This window comes from Penicillium cosmopolitanum, assembly GCF_028827165.1.
Source record: "Penicillium cosmopolitanum strain IBT 29677 chromosome Unknown utg000009l:1.0-9042332.0:1.0-9050551.0, whole genome shotgun sequence".
Lineage (NCBI taxonomy): Eukaryota > Fungi > Ascomycota > Eurotiomycetes > Eurotiales > Aspergillaceae > Penicillium > Penicillium cosmopolitanum.
In genome coordinates this window covers 69,210-86,225 of record NW_026622679.1, presented here as the reverse complement: position 1 = coordinate 86,225, position 17,016 = coordinate 69,210, and the positions used below count along the sequence as shown (strand labels likewise).

At 48.8% G+C, this 17,016-nt stretch overlaps 3 protein-coding genes across 3 annotated transcripts; 1 reads left to right on the top strand and 2 right to left on the bottom strand.

Annotated features, from left to right (window-relative positions):
• Positions 1–8,081: 8,081 nt before the first annotated feature.
• N7509_008194 (uncharacterized protein) lies at positions 8,082–8,822 on the bottom strand (the record flags this gene model as incomplete). Its single annotated transcript, XM_056632831.1, has 1 exon — positions 8,082–8,822. The coding sequence occupies one exon, from the start codon at positions 8,820–8,822 to the stop codon at positions 8,082–8,084; it is 741 nt and encodes a 246-aa protein (XP_056483451.1).
• A 351-nt stretch (positions 8,823–9,173) lies between these two features.
• Positions 9,174–10,158, top strand: N7509_008193 (uncharacterized protein; the record flags this gene model as incomplete). Its single annotated transcript, XM_056632830.1, has 3 exons — positions 9,174–9,332; positions 9,383–9,475; positions 9,610–10,158. 3 exons carry the CDS (start codon positions 9,174–9,176, stop codon positions 10,156–10,158), a joined length of 801 nt encoding a protein of 266 aa, XP_056483450.1.
• Positions 10,159–13,483: 3,325 nt separating this feature from the next.
• N7509_008192 (uncharacterized protein) lies at positions 13,484–16,390 on the bottom strand (the record flags this gene model as incomplete). The annotated part of the gene is made up of 7 exons (XM_056632829.1): positions 13,484–13,809; positions 13,848–14,415; positions 14,459–14,627; positions 14,705–15,486; positions 15,558–15,597; positions 15,650–15,874; positions 15,966–16,390. The coding sequence occupies 7 exons, from the start codon at positions 16,388–16,390 to the stop codon at positions 13,484–13,486; spliced, it is 2,535 nt and encodes an 844-aa protein (XP_056483449.1).
• Between the last annotated feature and the right edge of the window lie 626 nt (positions 16,391–17,016).

The following is a 17,016-nucleotide window of genomic DNA, read 5'->3' as shown; positions in this document are numbered from 1 at the left end:
CTTTCAAAGCACCTTTCCAACTTTAGAGCAGCCCCTTTCCATCTTAATGGTTTTCCTGTTTGCGCGATTGTTGATTATTTCAGACAGAATTAACCAATTACTCCATTCAAACGTACATGCTCCCATCTGTAAGCAAACACACTAGTCTTTTTTGGGTCAATTTGGTTCTCAAGCTTTTACTAGGTCAGTCGCTGTGGCAATTTGTTTGATGATGCTCCATGATCCGAGTTTGTAATCGCGACGGAGTCATTATAATAGTTGTTCGTTCGGACTTGCAATATCCATGTAGGCAGTCTAAACTGGCTCGAAATTTGTAGGAGAAGCATTATTTATGCTGCACTGCATCGGCCGTTTGACGAGGCGCGGTTAACGTCCGAACTTCTTGCTTCAATTCGATAGGTTTCATCCTCGAACACATTTTGCTAGATCCAGAACGTTAGAGAAGGATGACTTCCGCTTTGTATCCACTACAAAGAGAACCTCCTTTTATACGTATTATAGTGAGGGAACTACTCATGAGGTATACAGTTGGATGGATGGATAAATGGGTTTCATTTACGCTGACCCCTCGCTTTGAGTTGTATCTTAGGTCACGTGGTGTATATCGGCCTGTAGAAGTGGCTGCCTGTGTTAGGCAGCCACTTCACTAGGCAGTAGCATGGTGAGCTACTGCAGGTACAAATCGCTGGTACCTTCATAGCTTGAATAATTATCACATTTGTACAGTACCTCAATCCAGGGTTTCAACTCAAAGCAAGGGGTCAGCGTAAATGAAACCATTTTATCCATACTGTACTCAGAGTAACAACTATTTCTTCGTAAAGGCGCTTTAGGAATTATTTCCGGGGGTGCGGCTTTGTTCTTGATCTGCACTCGTATCTCATCAATTCGCTCCCAGTGTTAGTGAGGTATATTATCATCAGTGAACAGCACTGTTGATACACCCAGGCTTCGCATTGTCGCAACCTGTAGAGTCACCCCTCACTCTGCGGGCATATGATGACACACATACTGAGAGATCCTGATAAATGGTGGCCCTCATTGGCTCGGTGGATAGATCTGCTGATGTAATCGTACTGTATTAGGTACCATGACGTAATGGGGGCAAGAGTAACCGCACCTTCAAATACAGCGGCGCAAGTCATGCTTTCATTGTCTTTTGCAGTACCTGTGGTTTCATGTTCTCGACCAAATCTACTTCTGTATCTGAGATTGACGACTTTAAATATGACTTACCGTGTGGAGATGCCGTATAAGCTTCCTATTCCACGGTTACGACGCGAAAGACGGGAAAGCAGTGGGCGACGAACCAGCCAGGCTTGCGACTCTTGTCGACAACGAAAAATCAAATGTGATGGCAACCGGCCTACCTGCTCTTTTTGTCATGCCCATGGCTTAAACAACTGTTTTTATTCGGATGCGAAAGCTGTTCGACAGCAAAAAGACTTAGAATTGATGAAAAGAAAGATTGAGAACTACGAGGAGATGTTTCGAAATATTTTAGGAGAACTCGAGGTATCTACCGCTGACCAAGTTGCGAAGGCGCTCAAAGTATGTATTTTCCTTGAATCAGCGATGTTGGAATCTTGAAGAAACTAACGAAAGCATCTACAGAGCCCGTGTGGTGCAAACTCGGAAGGGCATCAGAACAGGCCGTCCAGTGCCTCGTCCTCATCCTCGATCGGCTATTTGGACGCAATTGATGTTGTGAAGGAGGACCTTAATCGGAGCGAAAAAAGCAGGGCGACTGGGCATATGGGGAAGAATTCTGAAGTTATGTGGATGCAGCGCTTGGACTCAGAAGCTACGAAGCAGAGTGACAGAGAAGCCCCTCCAAATATGATCCCACGGCACCAGCTTCCAATTGACGATTCAATTGCATCAATGAACTACAACCTCGATTATCAAAATATCTCAAATTTGAATGTAATCAATGCTTTCATCTTGCCACCAAAATCGCTAGCGGATCAATTATTCCAAATTTATCTGACGAAGGTTGACATTTCTTTCCCATTCATTCGACGGGACCTCTTTATTGCTCAGTACGACCGCTGCTACTCCGGGGGGCTTATAAATCCTGGCAGAAAATGGTTGGCCATTTTCAATATGATCTTCGCCATCGGGTGCGCTATTGCTCGACTTTCTGAACAGAACCTACAGCAGGAGGCAGATGAGAATCTCTTTTTGGCAAGGGCTAAATCTCTGAGCCTTTCAGAGAGCGTTCTCTATGATCATGATGATCTACAGCAAGTACAGGCCGAAGCCCTGCTCGCGTTCTACTTCCTGGTAGTATCGCAGATAAACAGGTATGATGTGGGTTCCTCAAGAGTGCCCTTCCAATTGACGGATCCCTTCTATATTGCTCTGGCTTTTAACACTGTCTCAGATCATGGAAAATAATTGGCATTGCGGTACGCTCGGCTATCGCGCTAGGGATCAATCTTCAGCAAAAGCCAAGCGAGCACGATTTGAAATCAGACGAAGCTCGCAAGCTACTGTGGTGGTCGATTTTTCGCCTGGAGAATGTTCTTTTTGTCATGACCGGGAGAGTTTCCTGCCTCGGAAGTGCTTTCTGCTCCACACCTCCGCCACTTCTCGGGCCAGGTCTGGGATCTGCAGGACCGGACATCCACCCACCACCCAACGCACACCGATGGACCATAGAGTTGGGAAAGAAGCAGATGGATTCTCAGAGAGATCTTTTGCAGTCGCTAACTCCCAGCACATCCCTCTATTTTTTCTACATGGTAGACCTGTCTTTGATCGCCCATACCATCGCTAGTGAAGTATATGCGATCGACAGTTCCCGGGCAGGCCGAGCGCGAGTCGAAGGCCGTATAGAATTTTATAGCAAAAAGGTGGATTACTGGAAATCGACTTTACATCCTTCGTTCAGTTTCCAAGACAATCAAGGTAATCCACAACTGAGAATCAGCTCCCCCTTTCAAATTTCCCTCGCCTTGAATTACTACAGCGCCCGCATCGTGCTTAATCGACCTTGCCTCAACAGCCATGCATTTGGAAAGAAAAGCGGCTCACAGCCTTCTCGTTCCCAGTTTGCCAATACAGCTGCTCTCAACTGTCTCCGTGCGTCCCTGGCTATCATGGCACTTCTACCAGATCAGCCAGACCTGGTTTGGTGTTATGAAGTCCTGCAGTGGTGGGATCTATTACATGTTCTTACTCAGGCGACTGTAATATTACTTCTCGATATTTCAATTGGTCCAATACCGACGAGGTCAGGTGAAAGGGCAGTTTCTGTTGAATCGTCAGACCTGGTTTGGACGAGGACGAAAAAAGGTCTTTCTTGGCTGCATTGTCTGGGAAGGACTTCAGAGGCCGCTCGACGGGCATTTCAGTTCTTCAGCAGCTGTATTGGTCGCATAGCTCCAGCTAATGACCTCGACCTGAGCGGCATCCCTGCGACGTTTGGATCATTTCAAACCTCCCGCGATCCGAACTTTCCATGGCTTCGAGACTCTCCCGAAGAGAATGCAATGGCGCCTCAGCAAGAAGTGCAAGCCTTGAATGATCGGGAGTTTTCCAAGTGGATGGATTCACCCAATTTGTCTAGGTATGGCAATATACACGACGACACACGAACTCAGGATTCAGAAGAAACTCCGTCTTCTTTGAGTATAATACCAAGTACCTCAGCAGTGCTCGACGCTGACACAGATATGTCGGAGCTCATCTCAAATTCCGATACCAGCATCGACGATTTGCTGATGTCCATGGCGGGCTCTAATGCGTCCTGGACCGCGAGTTCCGGCAGCCTTGAGTCTCTGGAACAATTGCATACATCAGAAACATATCTACAGTAGCCAGGGATATCATGAAGATGACGGCGCAGGCTGCGCGTCTATTATCATTTTTTTCAAGTGATACAAACCTTCCTGCATTAAATGTAGCGCCACCGTATTTAATAACCTAAATTTTGCCATCTGCGGCTTCTTACCACCGTAGCACATCTATGGCTTTTGTCGTTGCTTTCGAACTGCCAATGCTTTTCACATTACTCTTCTTTGCTTTGATTACCAGGTTATTCTTTCTGTGGGTCGTCCAAGGTGATTGGCCATTTCCTAAGATGGACTTGGTAATGTACGTCTTATCTTCTTTTGCCCGCCGTTTTGACAGGGCTTTTCTGGAGCAAGAAGCCATCGATGTGGATCCAAATCTTTCTTGGGATTCTTTCAGTAATTCCGTACACACAAACTGTACGCCTCAGATTAATAAAAAGGCTAGTTCTAAGCTAATACTGGCTCAGTTTCTCCGCATCGGTTTTCAGCAGCTCAAAAATCCATTCACAAAACGATCAACACGTATCGCACTCCGAGTTTATGCTTTGGCCTCTACGATCTCAAAGGTATTAGTTACATATTTGGGGGCATTTCTGCTACATAAAATTCACTGCATCACTCTCTTCCTGCTTTATTTGTATTACTATTTTGAGATCGCATGGTACTTGTGGTTAACCAAAGGCGCCACACAGGGCCGGAAAAGGCTGCATCATCTATCAAGCGTGAGCTTTCTATTGCTAGAGGCTGCTATTCTTGACGCAATTTCGAGGCTATGGATGATTGCCCTTGAGGTATTTTTTCGAAGCTTTGAGCCTACGTGATGGGAGAGCTAACGATATCAAGGTCCAGCTTATCGTTTGCACCATGTGGGCAGTGTACAATCAGTTCGTTGCGTGATGTGCAATGAAGGGTTCTATATACATCCTTTGAATCAAGCTGGGTTATAATTCCAAAATATCAGCCAATCCGAATTGTAATCGCCGAATTAATCATACCGTTGGTCCTAATGGCGAGGGCCTGGAAGTGGAGAGGGAGGGTGAATTGGCTGTAAATCTTGGTTATAACTCTCCCGTGTGAGCGAAATTTGCATTTACCAAATGATAATTGTATACAGGGGGCCAAGCCAAGGACAAGCCAAGGACATGCCGTGGAAAGCTGTGATCCTATAAAATCAGCCCGCTTACTTCGATCTCCGTCGAAAGCCTAGCATGGAACGATGGGATGTAACTTCAGATACTTACAATGTCACAACCGACTCAAACAGCAATCTTATAGGCACTGTACAATTGTCAGTTTCCAATTTCCAGAGCTTCTGAAAATGTAAGAAAAGGAAAGTTGGCAAAAGCAGGCGGGAGAACAAGGGACTGTTGTGATACGGGGGCTGCGCATGTCAGGACCATGCTGCATTATAGCTCGTATCTGCTTGACATTTTTTAGAAAGGTCTGATAAACTTACTCTGATATTATGAGGTATATACCAACACTGAAATGAACATGACCAATTCTGCGGTTGGGCTGGTAGGTAGCCAGAGATGCAACATGGCTGAATGTTAGTATAATTTCGACGGGGCTTTCTTTGAGTAGAGTAACACGCTCATCATCGGCGAGTGAAATGAAATGAATGACATGGCCTATTGCCGCCACAGCCATTGCAATAACATACGGACCCATGGTGGTGAATGTTGAAACACACCATCGATCATTTTCTGCGGCATTCTCAGAATTGTTTAGATACCAACAGTGAGAAAAGGGTTTTTATAAACTGTATCACCAAAAATAAAATGCAATGCCTCCGAATGCAGTGTTGAATCAATGATGGAACGTTGAACCAGCCGCAATTGGAGAGCCATCTGTGTTTATTCCCTCACAATTTATAATGATCATTGCGTCGATGCGAGCAGAATTCCTGGCTGTAATGCTATAAATACCCGATCCCTCGCCAGGAGAACAGTCGTTCGCAAGCATTCCTTTGTCACTCTGGTTCAATAAATGTCGGACGCCTTTTGTCTCCGCAGGCTACTCTTTGGTATGGACTGACCCCGAATTGTCATGCAATTATGATTCAACTGACCTGTTGTATCACCCCGGGTTGTCTACGCTCGATATGGAAGTCTGAGAGCAGCAGATGAGTGCAGCTGCTCAGTCGTTTGGAATAGTGCTGACATAGAAGATGCTTAATATCAGGCCCGCCTCCGCCACTCCTCTAAGAACCCATTTGACGGACCTTGGATAACCTCAAAGATGATCGAAGCTGCGAATACAGTGAGTTATGAGGTGCCCTGATAAGCTACCTACTGATGATTAATAATAGATCGAATTCAGCCATTAAGCAGTCGCTTTGACCTTGCCAGAATGCAGCGGATAGCAACAGCTAACAACGTAAGTATTTATAAGCAGTAATTTGGAGAGTATTCACCCTGTGCTGACAGCTTCTTGTATGGGAAAGCAAATTTTCTATCACGAGCCGCTCAATGTCTTGTAAGTCACCTTAGTGAGTTGCCTTTACCTATTGCCATGACCGGTGCTACATTTCTGATATCAGTGCAGATGCTATCTACTTGAGGTTTTATCTTGTCGTGCTCTCTGTCCTTCGGAAAATGTTGCTAATGTCTCTTTCTTGCCGCAGGACAAATGCCAAACTGGCACTCACCACGACCGACCCGCACTTTCCCATCGCCCTCAAATCAAGGATGCATGATTGTCCAGGCCACTGACCCTCATTGTGTTTCTGCTTTGCTGTTTCAGGACACTTACTCGAAATGCCCATTTCGCTTGTCATTATAGAAAGAATCCAGGGAGGCTCAGTCCCCTTCGATCAGCATATGGTAGAGTTCCAACATGTTTTTATCTCCCCCGGCTTCATCCTGTCCGACCAAAGGTTAACTGTCATTATATTAGCTTCCGTATCCTGACAGCCCTGCACCTCTTGTCCCATGTCCGATTCGAAGCCTCGACGACGGCATCATCCGGTCCCATGCTAGGCCGAGTGAGCTATCGCAGCATCCAGCGACGACGAAGAGAAGCCGAGCATCGACGGCCCCCGAGTAAGACCATGGTCTCTCCGAGGACAGTATCAACCAGTAAGGAATTGAGCTTCTGGCCACAGTCTGAGGAATAGCTCTGTCAGACCCGGTTGCAGCTGAGCAAGTGACGACGCAGGCCGCAGCACTGGATCTACCCCAGATCTCTCGCCGCGAGAGCAGTCGTTTCAGGTCAGTTCCTAATTTACCCTAGATCAAATACCATGAATCTCTCCTCCAGTGAAACTTTGTCCTGACACGTTTGAAGATATGCCTGGCGCACGAACAGCAAGTACGGAACGGCTATGCATTGGAAGATATGGCCCACATCCATTCCCTGCGGTACGGAGTGATCCCGGGCCCTCCTAGATCTTGGATCGGACGCATATTGTAAACACATTTGCAGAGGTAGTGGCCATATCACGAATGGTGCAGTTGGCGGACGGCTTGATCCCAACGCAACCAGGGAGATTCTGGGAAGAAGGAGCGGGTCTAGTAATAGGACTGCATGGGTGTAATAATTTATCACTTCTGCTCTGCTGTTGACATCTATCCTTTGGGGGATTACCGCAGTAACCCGGACTTCTTCGTTCTGGAACGCCCTTTGAAGGCTTGTGAGGGTTGACTGCAGCTGCCCCATCGAGAGACCAGAGGAGAATATTGGTGACATTCTTAAATGTTCCAGCATGGCAGAACAGAATAGCTCGTCACGTAACCAGATCTCCTTCGACTCGTAGCCCCGTATGTGGAGAGCATCAATACCCATGAAAGCGTAGCATATCAGAGCTGATGCAAGGTGTGGGCCTTCTGGGCTAAGAGAGTAACAGGTGCTGGAGTTTGGGTTCGAAGTCGAGGCGGCAAAGAGACCTGGCCTGTTATTAGCTGTGAATGACACAAATATTCGGAAGACTTTACAGGAAGTGTCATATCAAGATATGGTACATGTAGTACCGGAGAAGTGCTAGAAGGCCGCAGGCACCCAGGCTCGACCACATTGGCGAAAGTAGCACCAACGAAAATTGGAGGTAACTTCTACGACACCTCCTGAGCGCTCTTGTTTAGGCGATATTCTCCTATCCGTTAAGCCAACCATACAATGAGGTATAATAAATGCGGAGGAGGTGCAATGGCGTTTGAAGACAATGCATTGGTGATGAACATAAAATCTTGGGAAGAAACAACTTTCAGTACCTTTTCTATTCCTTTTTTTCTTTTGCGAGGATTCTTAACGAGACACGACAATTGGTAGGTGGTGGCTCATTTAACTTCCATAAGTAAAGGGATCAACCCGAAGGAAAACCGTGTGATTACTGGGATTTTCCTCCGGGCCCATTGTCCAGTTAGTCTGTGTAAATCTTCGTAGATGGTTATAGCCCCCACCGGTACTTCGCGGCCACCAAGTTGTATAACCGACCTTCGCTGGTGTCTTTTCAATCCAACTCAAACCGACTGTAATGGCCCGGGCTGCCTCTCGCAAATCATAAAGGATATACAAGGAAGTATAGGGTTCCATGGTGCCTGTTCTCCACTTGTCATTTTCGGCGCCAACTGACCAGCTCCTACCCTTGAGCTTGGAGTTGCAGTAGATACGCCATTTGTGTTTAACATTCTGAGCACCCGTGACTTCGAATAGTTGTTCGTGGAACTGGGGACAGATGTCGTGGATCTTCGTGCCAATGATTTTATTGTTGAGTTCCTGTGGCACGTGCCATTGTTCCGTCGGCATTGCCTTGAGCTGATCCCTCAGAATATCGATTGTTTTCTTATCTTCGTCAGACTGGATTTTGGACTTGGTCCGACAATCCGAGATATCACTATCGGCTTTGGCTATCTTGGAATGACAAGTCTCGTTGGCTCTTGCTGTCTCGTCGAGTTTCGCCCCAATGCTTTGCAGCTTCTCACTTGCAGCTTCTAACTCCGTTGTACAGAGAGAAAGGGCACCTTTGCATTTTGAATCTGGTGATAGAACTGGCGGTGTTGATGGACTGTCGATCTTATCCATTTTTTCGAGCAAAAGGAAGGTCGGCGAGCTGGCAAGAGTATGTTTGTCACCACGGCCAAGATAACACATCCCACTGGCACTATTCTTTTTCCACATGGCTACTGTAGCCTAAGGATCGTCCGCACAGTATTGGGCACATATATGGGCATTGCTCGCCTTTTTGGACTCATATTGACCGCTTGAAAACTTTCCACAAGTGTATCTGAACTGAAAAGTGCCAACCGACTCTGTGCCGATTGACGGTGGTTTGGCACAACACACATTCCAGCTAGCATCGCCCTGGACATCTGACTCAGCAAGACATTTGTCCTTCGAATCGAGTGGTATCTGGTTTCCCAGGACGAAATAAACATGGAGCGCAAAGAACACGAGCCGTTGCGTGATCATGGCGTAGATAATTGTGTTCAGATGAGGTGGGCGGGCGAAAAGAGTAGCTCGGATCCTACTGGGTTGATCCAGCGGAGCATGCTTTCAGGTGGTGGAATCGTATATGTTGCCTTGTACTACCGGGTGAGTTGAATAATGTTTTCTCGCAATTGCCCGAAGCTTACCTATTCTAGCTGGGCGCATTTGGCTGGCTTGGTGGTGACAGTATCACATCCAATGGCACTGCCAATGCAGCACTACACGATCAGCTCTTCGCCCTTGACTGGGTCTAAAAGACCATACACCTATTCGGTGGCGATGCGACCCGAGTCATAGTCATGGGAGAATCAGCGGGAGGCGGATCCATACTTCACCAGATCACAGCGTACGGAGGCATCCGAGGGCCATCCCATTCAGACAGGCCATCGTGCAGAGCCCCGGCTGGGTACCAGTCATCAGCGAGGAGCAGCAAGAGAGTACGCTTCAGCAGTTCCTAGGGATCTTGAACGTCAGCACGATCGAAGAAGCCCACAAGCTACCGTCAGCTAGGTTGATTGCCGCCAATGCTTACCAAGTATCAACCAAACCCGAGTGGGGACAGTTCACATACGGCCCTACTGTAGACGGGACATTTGTTCCTGCTTTGCCAGGCCAGCTCTTGCTCGGCGGTGACTTCGACCACAATCTCAACATCATGGTTGGTCACAACGCCGATGAAGGACTCATATTTACCTCCCCGGATAGCCTGAACGGTAGCAGCCTGATATCTCAGTTTGCGAGACTATCGCCGAACACCCCGAAGAATGTATCAGAATTCATCACGGACGTTCTCTACCCAGCGGTGTATAACGGCTCCTACGGGTATACCGACTCGGTGCAGCGCACCGCACTGGCTATCTCGGATCTCATCTTCCAATGTAACACCGACTACATCAACCCGGGCGTTCTTCAATCAGACGTATTCGTATGAATTCAGTATCCCGCCCGCACTAAATGGCCAGGATGTCCCGTACACGTTCTACAACAATGGGTCGTCTAGTGCCTCTTCTGGGAGTTCCTCTTTATCCTCGATCGCTAGTTTGACAGTGACGTTGGCCATGTAAGACTTTTTCACGAGCTTTGTTCAGCATGGCGTGCCAAATTCCCGCTTGGCGTCGGCGTTCAGGATGCCCATTCGTGGGCCCTGATGAAGCCTAATGTAGATTTATAAGGCAGAATGGGACTAGCAGATCAACATAAGAGGAAAGGACTACAGTGCAATTTCGCTGAACAAATAGTCCCGGATTAACGATATTGTATTTCTTTTAGATAGATCTAACTCTCACTAGTGCAACCTCGCCCATTCTATCAGATCTTAATGCCATCCATGAGAAGCCATGGAGCTGGTTTCGTGCGGCGTCGGAGTGGTACTAGTTTTCCACTGACTTGGGCTAGTTTCCTGTGGCTGTGAACTTGGTTCTGCCAGCTTCGTACAGTCATTCTGCTGAATGGTTCGAATGCATACCCTGTGGCCGACTTGCATGTTGTCGCAGTAGGGATGAATGGCAGGGTTTAATATGAGAAAGGTGGTCAAATCAAGCCCTGGATGCATATTGACAACGTCGTTACAAGTCTCTGGAGGAGCTCGAAGTTGAGGTAAGTACCAAGTAATACCTTGCGTATGGTCAGTAAATCATTTGAATGAATGACAGAGTCGTAGTCCAAGGATCATTTACAGTCTCCCACTTGTTGAGCTTTAAGCTCACCCGTCAGTAATGAGGGGTTCGCATTCACGGCGGCCGAAAAGACAAAGCCCAGCCCCACAAGAAGAGTTCGGATATTATCGCCATTATATTCAGTCAGAAAATTGAAAGTTTAGAAGAGTGAATAGCAACAAGTAATGGCGTCTTAGTAGTAAGCGAACTTGTGTTGAAATGTATCTACTTTCTTGGGTCAGGACCTATAATTTATATAAGGTACTTAGTGTCACAACATGCCTTGCCGTCGTGGCATTCCATTGCATTGCCGGTGGTGCTAGACGGGAGCCAATTCCAGGATAATTAATTTGTAAATCAAGTGTTGAGAACGGCGCTCGATAGACGCAACCGGTACAACGTAGGTTTCAATAGTATTTAGGCTGACCGTCCTAGAGGCCGCCTTTATTACCTGCTATCCAAAATTACTAGTGTTCCCCATAAAAGCTTAGACCCGGCCGGTACATAGTATACTAAGCCTCTTAGCGCTGCAACCTCGCTACCCTGCCACCCTCATCCGTTGAAGCTATTCCATTCCACCCATATGAATGATTCGACCTTGACCATTCTTGGCGTTCAGCATGTAACCTAACAATATGTGATATTTATTTATATTTTATCCTTTACATCTTATGCTAGCAACACACCGGCCACAACACTAACACACTGTTACGTACAGTAACACTAAGTATCCTCCAGTGGTAGTCAAACTATTCACACACGCAATATCTCCCCTATCCCTCTTAATACATATCACGAAGTATAGATACCAACTGGGGCAGTAGATTTAAGATGTTCAAGCAGCAGAAGCAGTAACAATCAGAAGTATAAAAGGGGAGAGAGAGAGTAAGCAAGCGAGCGTTAGGCATAGAGGTAATTAGAAAGGAAGGCGGCGAAGGCGGCGTAGGCAGCGAACGGGACTTGGATGTAGCAGCCAGGTCCAAATTTATATGGAGAACGCTAGTAATTCTGGGACGCTGGTGTTACGGGCAGTCCCTTTTCTGCCAGCCAAAACTGCCTCAAATACCATTGGAACCTATGTTACACCGGTTGCGTCTATCGAGCACCGTAGTTGAGGTCGGCTAATGGGATAAGTAGTCGGGGCAATTGCTCAAAGCGACCTAATTAGTTTGGAACGGTACAATCCCTAGTTTGATATCCGAGAACTTGTATTGAAAAAGCTCTTAATGTTGTTTGAAAAGAAAAGAGGCATTTTGGATGGGTGTAAAAATGTGGCTAGCTATATCAAGTTCACGCATGCGGCATGCATATAAGGTGAAGAAAGGGTTTACACTCCAAGGACAGTTTAGGTGGACGCTTGCTACGGCTGGAATGGTACAATGGGACTAAAGTAATGTGAGCTTAGCGGTCGGCACTAATACTTATCCGTAAGATTCTTACGTATTCGTGTTCACATTCGTAATTTGCAAACCTGTACGAATGTTCGTATTCGCAGTATTGAGATAGGCACTTGGGGGTCTCCGAATTCCATGTAGAGGTGCTAACAAGATGTCAGCACTTACAGGTTCCGAACTGGTATGGCCCGGAGTTCAAGTGCGAAACTGTTCGAAGCAAGGGGGCGAGTGCGGAATTGTCAGCCAGAATGGTGTGAGCCTTTTCTATTCCAATTGCCACACTGCTACGAATAGACGCGAGTGAGATATTTTTGGCCCGTACGGGGCACCTACAGTTTAAACACGGTGATTTAGGTCTCCTTGACAGAGCTACAGCGCCATGAGGGCTGCAGGCGGGGCCCAAATGACCCGGTGGGCCAAATGAGGATGGTGGAGGGGCTGGTGGTATGGAAGATGAGACCGGAGTTGGATGACTGGTCTGGAATTGACAGTTCCGGGCGTACAGTGTTGTTGGAGGCGTCGTGAAGTAAAGGCGGAAAGCTTCAGAAGACCATCTTCCGAGGGCTTGGATGTGGTCACTTCTCAAGCCGGCATCGTGCGCGTGTTGTGCTGCCCCTTTTCTGAAAATATGACCCTTAAGTCCCGTGGTATCCTCCCCAGAGCATTTGAGCTTGGAGATAACCGCGCGTTGGAAGGCGGATGAGGTGAATGACCCGGAGGAGAGCATAAACAGAGGAGCAGTTGAAGGTTGTGAATCATGGAGGAATAGCTTAGAGTAGAAAGGCCCTCGACGGGGCAGGCCGCGTCGTTTGTCCCTGCAAGGACAACATTGACAACCTTCGTGGTTTTGGTCTGTCTTACTTCTCTTTAAAGTGGGGTAGACGTGGTCCATGGTAGGGGAGAATCTGATATCCCCTGGGTCAACTTGGTAGCAGCGAAGATTTGCGTATTCCTACGGTCAGCAGCTGAGTATGTAAATTCCCCGACCCGAAGAAACCCGGCGAAGGCGACCCGGGCAGCCACGGCAAGATTGAGATCATCTCTCTGGGACCCTGAGAGCCTTAGCGGCTGGGCAGGTAGATGTGAAATATTCCCTGATAGGGTTATGACTGAGGCGCGTGGAATTGGATTGCGAACTCGGTTTTGGTGCGGGGGTTGCAGCCGGCGAGCACCATCGATCATGCAATGAAAATGCTTGGCGTGGAGGTCAAAACCACTCGGGAAGACCGTTGTCGACGTGATACGCGCGGAGAGCTGAGAGCTCGGACATGGCTGTATCGGGCTTGACCGGTGGGCTCCTACCTGCGCCTGGCAGTCGTTCCGTGAGCCAAGTGTAGATCGCTGGTGCGGTTGCTGGCCACGGCTGCACTCCATTGAGGGCGCAGCTACGGGTGTATGAGCGCTGTGCAGAGCGGTATCCCTTTCTGGTTCCCTCTGCAAGACCATTCCAGACCAGCTTGGCATGGCCGACACTCACGAAAATAGGCTGGCGGGAGAACCAGGCTGGCGGAGCAAGGGAAAGGAGCTCGTCCACTGTGGTCAAATGTCAGCGATGGAACCACAGTCGGAACGGGATAATGCATCAGCTAGCATGTTCTCCGATGAAGGTAGCCAGCGTGGCTGGATTTCTATGTCAAGGGCGGCTGCTATGCTAAAGAGCATGAGCAGTTGGCGATGGGCCGGCCCGCGGAGTGCCTGCTTCGACAGGCCATGGAACGCGACGGCACAGTCCGTGAAAGCGAGGACACGATGATGAGCCCAATGGAGGCTGTGTAGAAGGAAGGCCTGCAGAATTGCGGTAACCTCCTTGGTGTTAATGTGGGCCTCGCTGGCGCGGGCGGAGGAGGCGTCCACAATAGCGGCGTGAGTGGAAGGCAGGTAAGGAGCTGCAGACAACCAGTCTCCGGCGGAGTCCCGCGAGGGCGCATAAAAGAAGAAGAGGCCCAGACCGGAGTCACACGCGTCTGTGTAGAGGGCAACTAGGGGGCGGCTCTTCTCGACGAAATAGATTCCGTTGAAAAACGGAATTGTATCCGTCCACCACGCGAAGTCCTCGTGGCTATCATGGGATAGGCGGCGGAGAGAGTGCTGGTGAGGTGGAAAGATGCGAGGTCGCTGTAGAGCGACTGGAGGCGGGGTCTGCCAAGACGAATGACCATTGAGCAGTGTTGGAGAAACCGACCACACGTTGCAAAGCTTTATGCGAAACACGATTTTGCCGTAATAGCGACGCAGCTTCAGAAGATGCGCGTGTTAGCTTATCGTGTGGCATGCGGGCCTGCAGAAGTGTCGTGTCGATTTCGACCCCAAGCACACTGATCACGGTACCCGCGGCGTCTTTGGCGTTATTCCTTGGGATGCCTAGTGCATCTGTAAGAGGAATATATGCGGTATTGAACTCGGCGATAGACCGAGAGACATCTCCTACAGAAGGAGGAAAACAGTGATGAAATCGTCAAGGTAATGAACGATGGAGGCCACAGGCAAGTAGGCAGTCAGAAGCCAGTTGAGACCCTCAGCAAAAAGGTTAAAGATGAAGGGTGCAGTTGCAAGACCAAATGGAAGGCAACACTCCATATATATCTTGCTATCCCACCAAAAGGCTAGGAGGGGCCGGTCGGCGGGTGCGACGGGGATATTGCGGAAAGCATCTTTGATGTCGCGTTTGATGATACAGCATCCTCGTCCAGAGGTGCGGATGAGATCGAAAATGTGATCTATGGAGATGTATTGTATGGCAGAGGCGGTATCCGGGATGGACTCGTTGACACTGCGCCCTGGCGGGTAGGAAAGGTCATGGATACGGCGCCAGCCTCCATCGTGTTTAGGCACGAGCCCTAGTGGGGACACAACAACGGGGCCAGTGCAAACTTGCACCCGACGGTTTGACAGGTCATCGGAGAGCTTTTGGGTAAAAATAGAGGGTTCCTCAATATGGTGATTAGATGTTCGGCGGTCTGTCGGCTGGCCCGTACAACCAAGGCGGCAGCCGAATGTGAGAATGCCGCTGCAAATAGTCCCTAGATCACCAGGGTAATGTTCAAGGAGAGTTTCCCACGCTGAACTGATAAAAGGGGAAGCGGAGCCACGCAGAGGCGGGAGGGAAGAGTCAAAGATCTTAAACTGAAGAGAAGTGTTGGGACGCGGGGCTGGCCAGCTGGTTGGCGGCGATAGCATTTGAAATATATCAAGGCAGACCGCGGCGTGGTCCTAACTCGCTGGTTTCACTTTACAGCTTATCATAGAATGGTCGCCACCGCACTTAGAGCAGACGTGCCTACGGTGACATGTTCGCCAGTGGCAGCCAGCAGAAGAGTTGAACTTTTCACAAATGACAGAATCGTTATTTGGGGCGGCGGTTGAGCGCGTTGACCGTGTGCTTGGGGTAGTCGGCGCCGTCTTTGCTGGGAGTACGTTGTCCGGACGTAGGTAGGAGCTTTCAAGAGCTTTCCCAATTCCCCAGTCACCAAGAGAAACGGTGAGGTCGCCTTTATCGACGACCATCTGGTGGTGGTCTAAGGCCATTTGCAGGATACACTCCTGCCACTTATATGCCCTGGCAAGGTCACAAATGCGGCGGTAGAAAAGGACCATTCCACTGATGCATAGTGAGTGCTTGGCAGCGAAGAAATCACACTAGATAGCGATATAATTGCTGAAGCAGTGGGCCCACAGGGATGCGTCATTACCCCAATCCTTGATTGAAAATACCTTGCGGAGGAGATGTGGACTTTAAGTCGAAGGACTCGCCATCCGGTGCCGTGGCTTTGAACTCGGGGCTGCGAAGTTTTATGAGGTCCTTCTTTGGGCAGAAGGTGTGTTCGAAAACGGCTATAATGGCAGCACGGTCGAGACCGGGGAAGCGGGGGAGGACTGGCACAACAAGCGACGGGACCCTACCGTCGTCGACATCCTCCTCCGTGGTGAGGTCTATACGTGGGCGCTTGCGCTGCCCGTCGCCCGCAACAAGGGAAGCGGACACGGTGGACATGAATGAATCGCGTTGGGTATCAGAGAGGGAATTCCAAATATACTCCGGTGGATAGAACGAGGAGCCCAGGGTGGTCTGTCCCCCAGGAGTAGTACTGGGGGCCTCGGAACTATGTCGCACCATTGCAAAAGGAACTGTTGAAGAAGAAACCGCTGCGAAGAGATCCCAACTCTCCTTCGAAACGGCGATGTTCCTTTCGAAGGAGAGGATATACGAGCAATATCTGTGTGCGATTACAAGCACGGAATATTGTGGACCCGACGCAAGGGGGGGGGCTTTCCGCAACAATCCCGAATAGAACATATCATTTATTCGTATTCGTGTGCAGCCCTACCGGCATCAATTAACGTCTCGGTATTACGCATCACGACTGGAGAAAGTTGCGGTGACGCTGCTTGGAAAAAGAGAACTGGGAAGGTTGGCGGCCTCAGGCACTTATCAATGGGAGGGTACTTGGGTAGAACGCGAACATGTCAGACCACGCCAGACTGTGATGACGAGCACGCCGCTCAGCTGCTGAGGTGTTTGATTGCGATCGACCTCAAACGGTCCGCTGTACCTGACTTCGGAGAAACGAGGTTGCCTTAAGGTGGAAAAGTTGTGGGGCGGTCGAATTCAAGCTCATTTACCGTCGCCGGGGTCTCCCCGATCTAAAGGTCTTCATGTGTTCCCCAACTATCCGAGACTTTGGGCGTGGCGAAGATTTGCGTTGGAATCTACCACTTAAAATCTTTGCAGTTCTGTCAGAA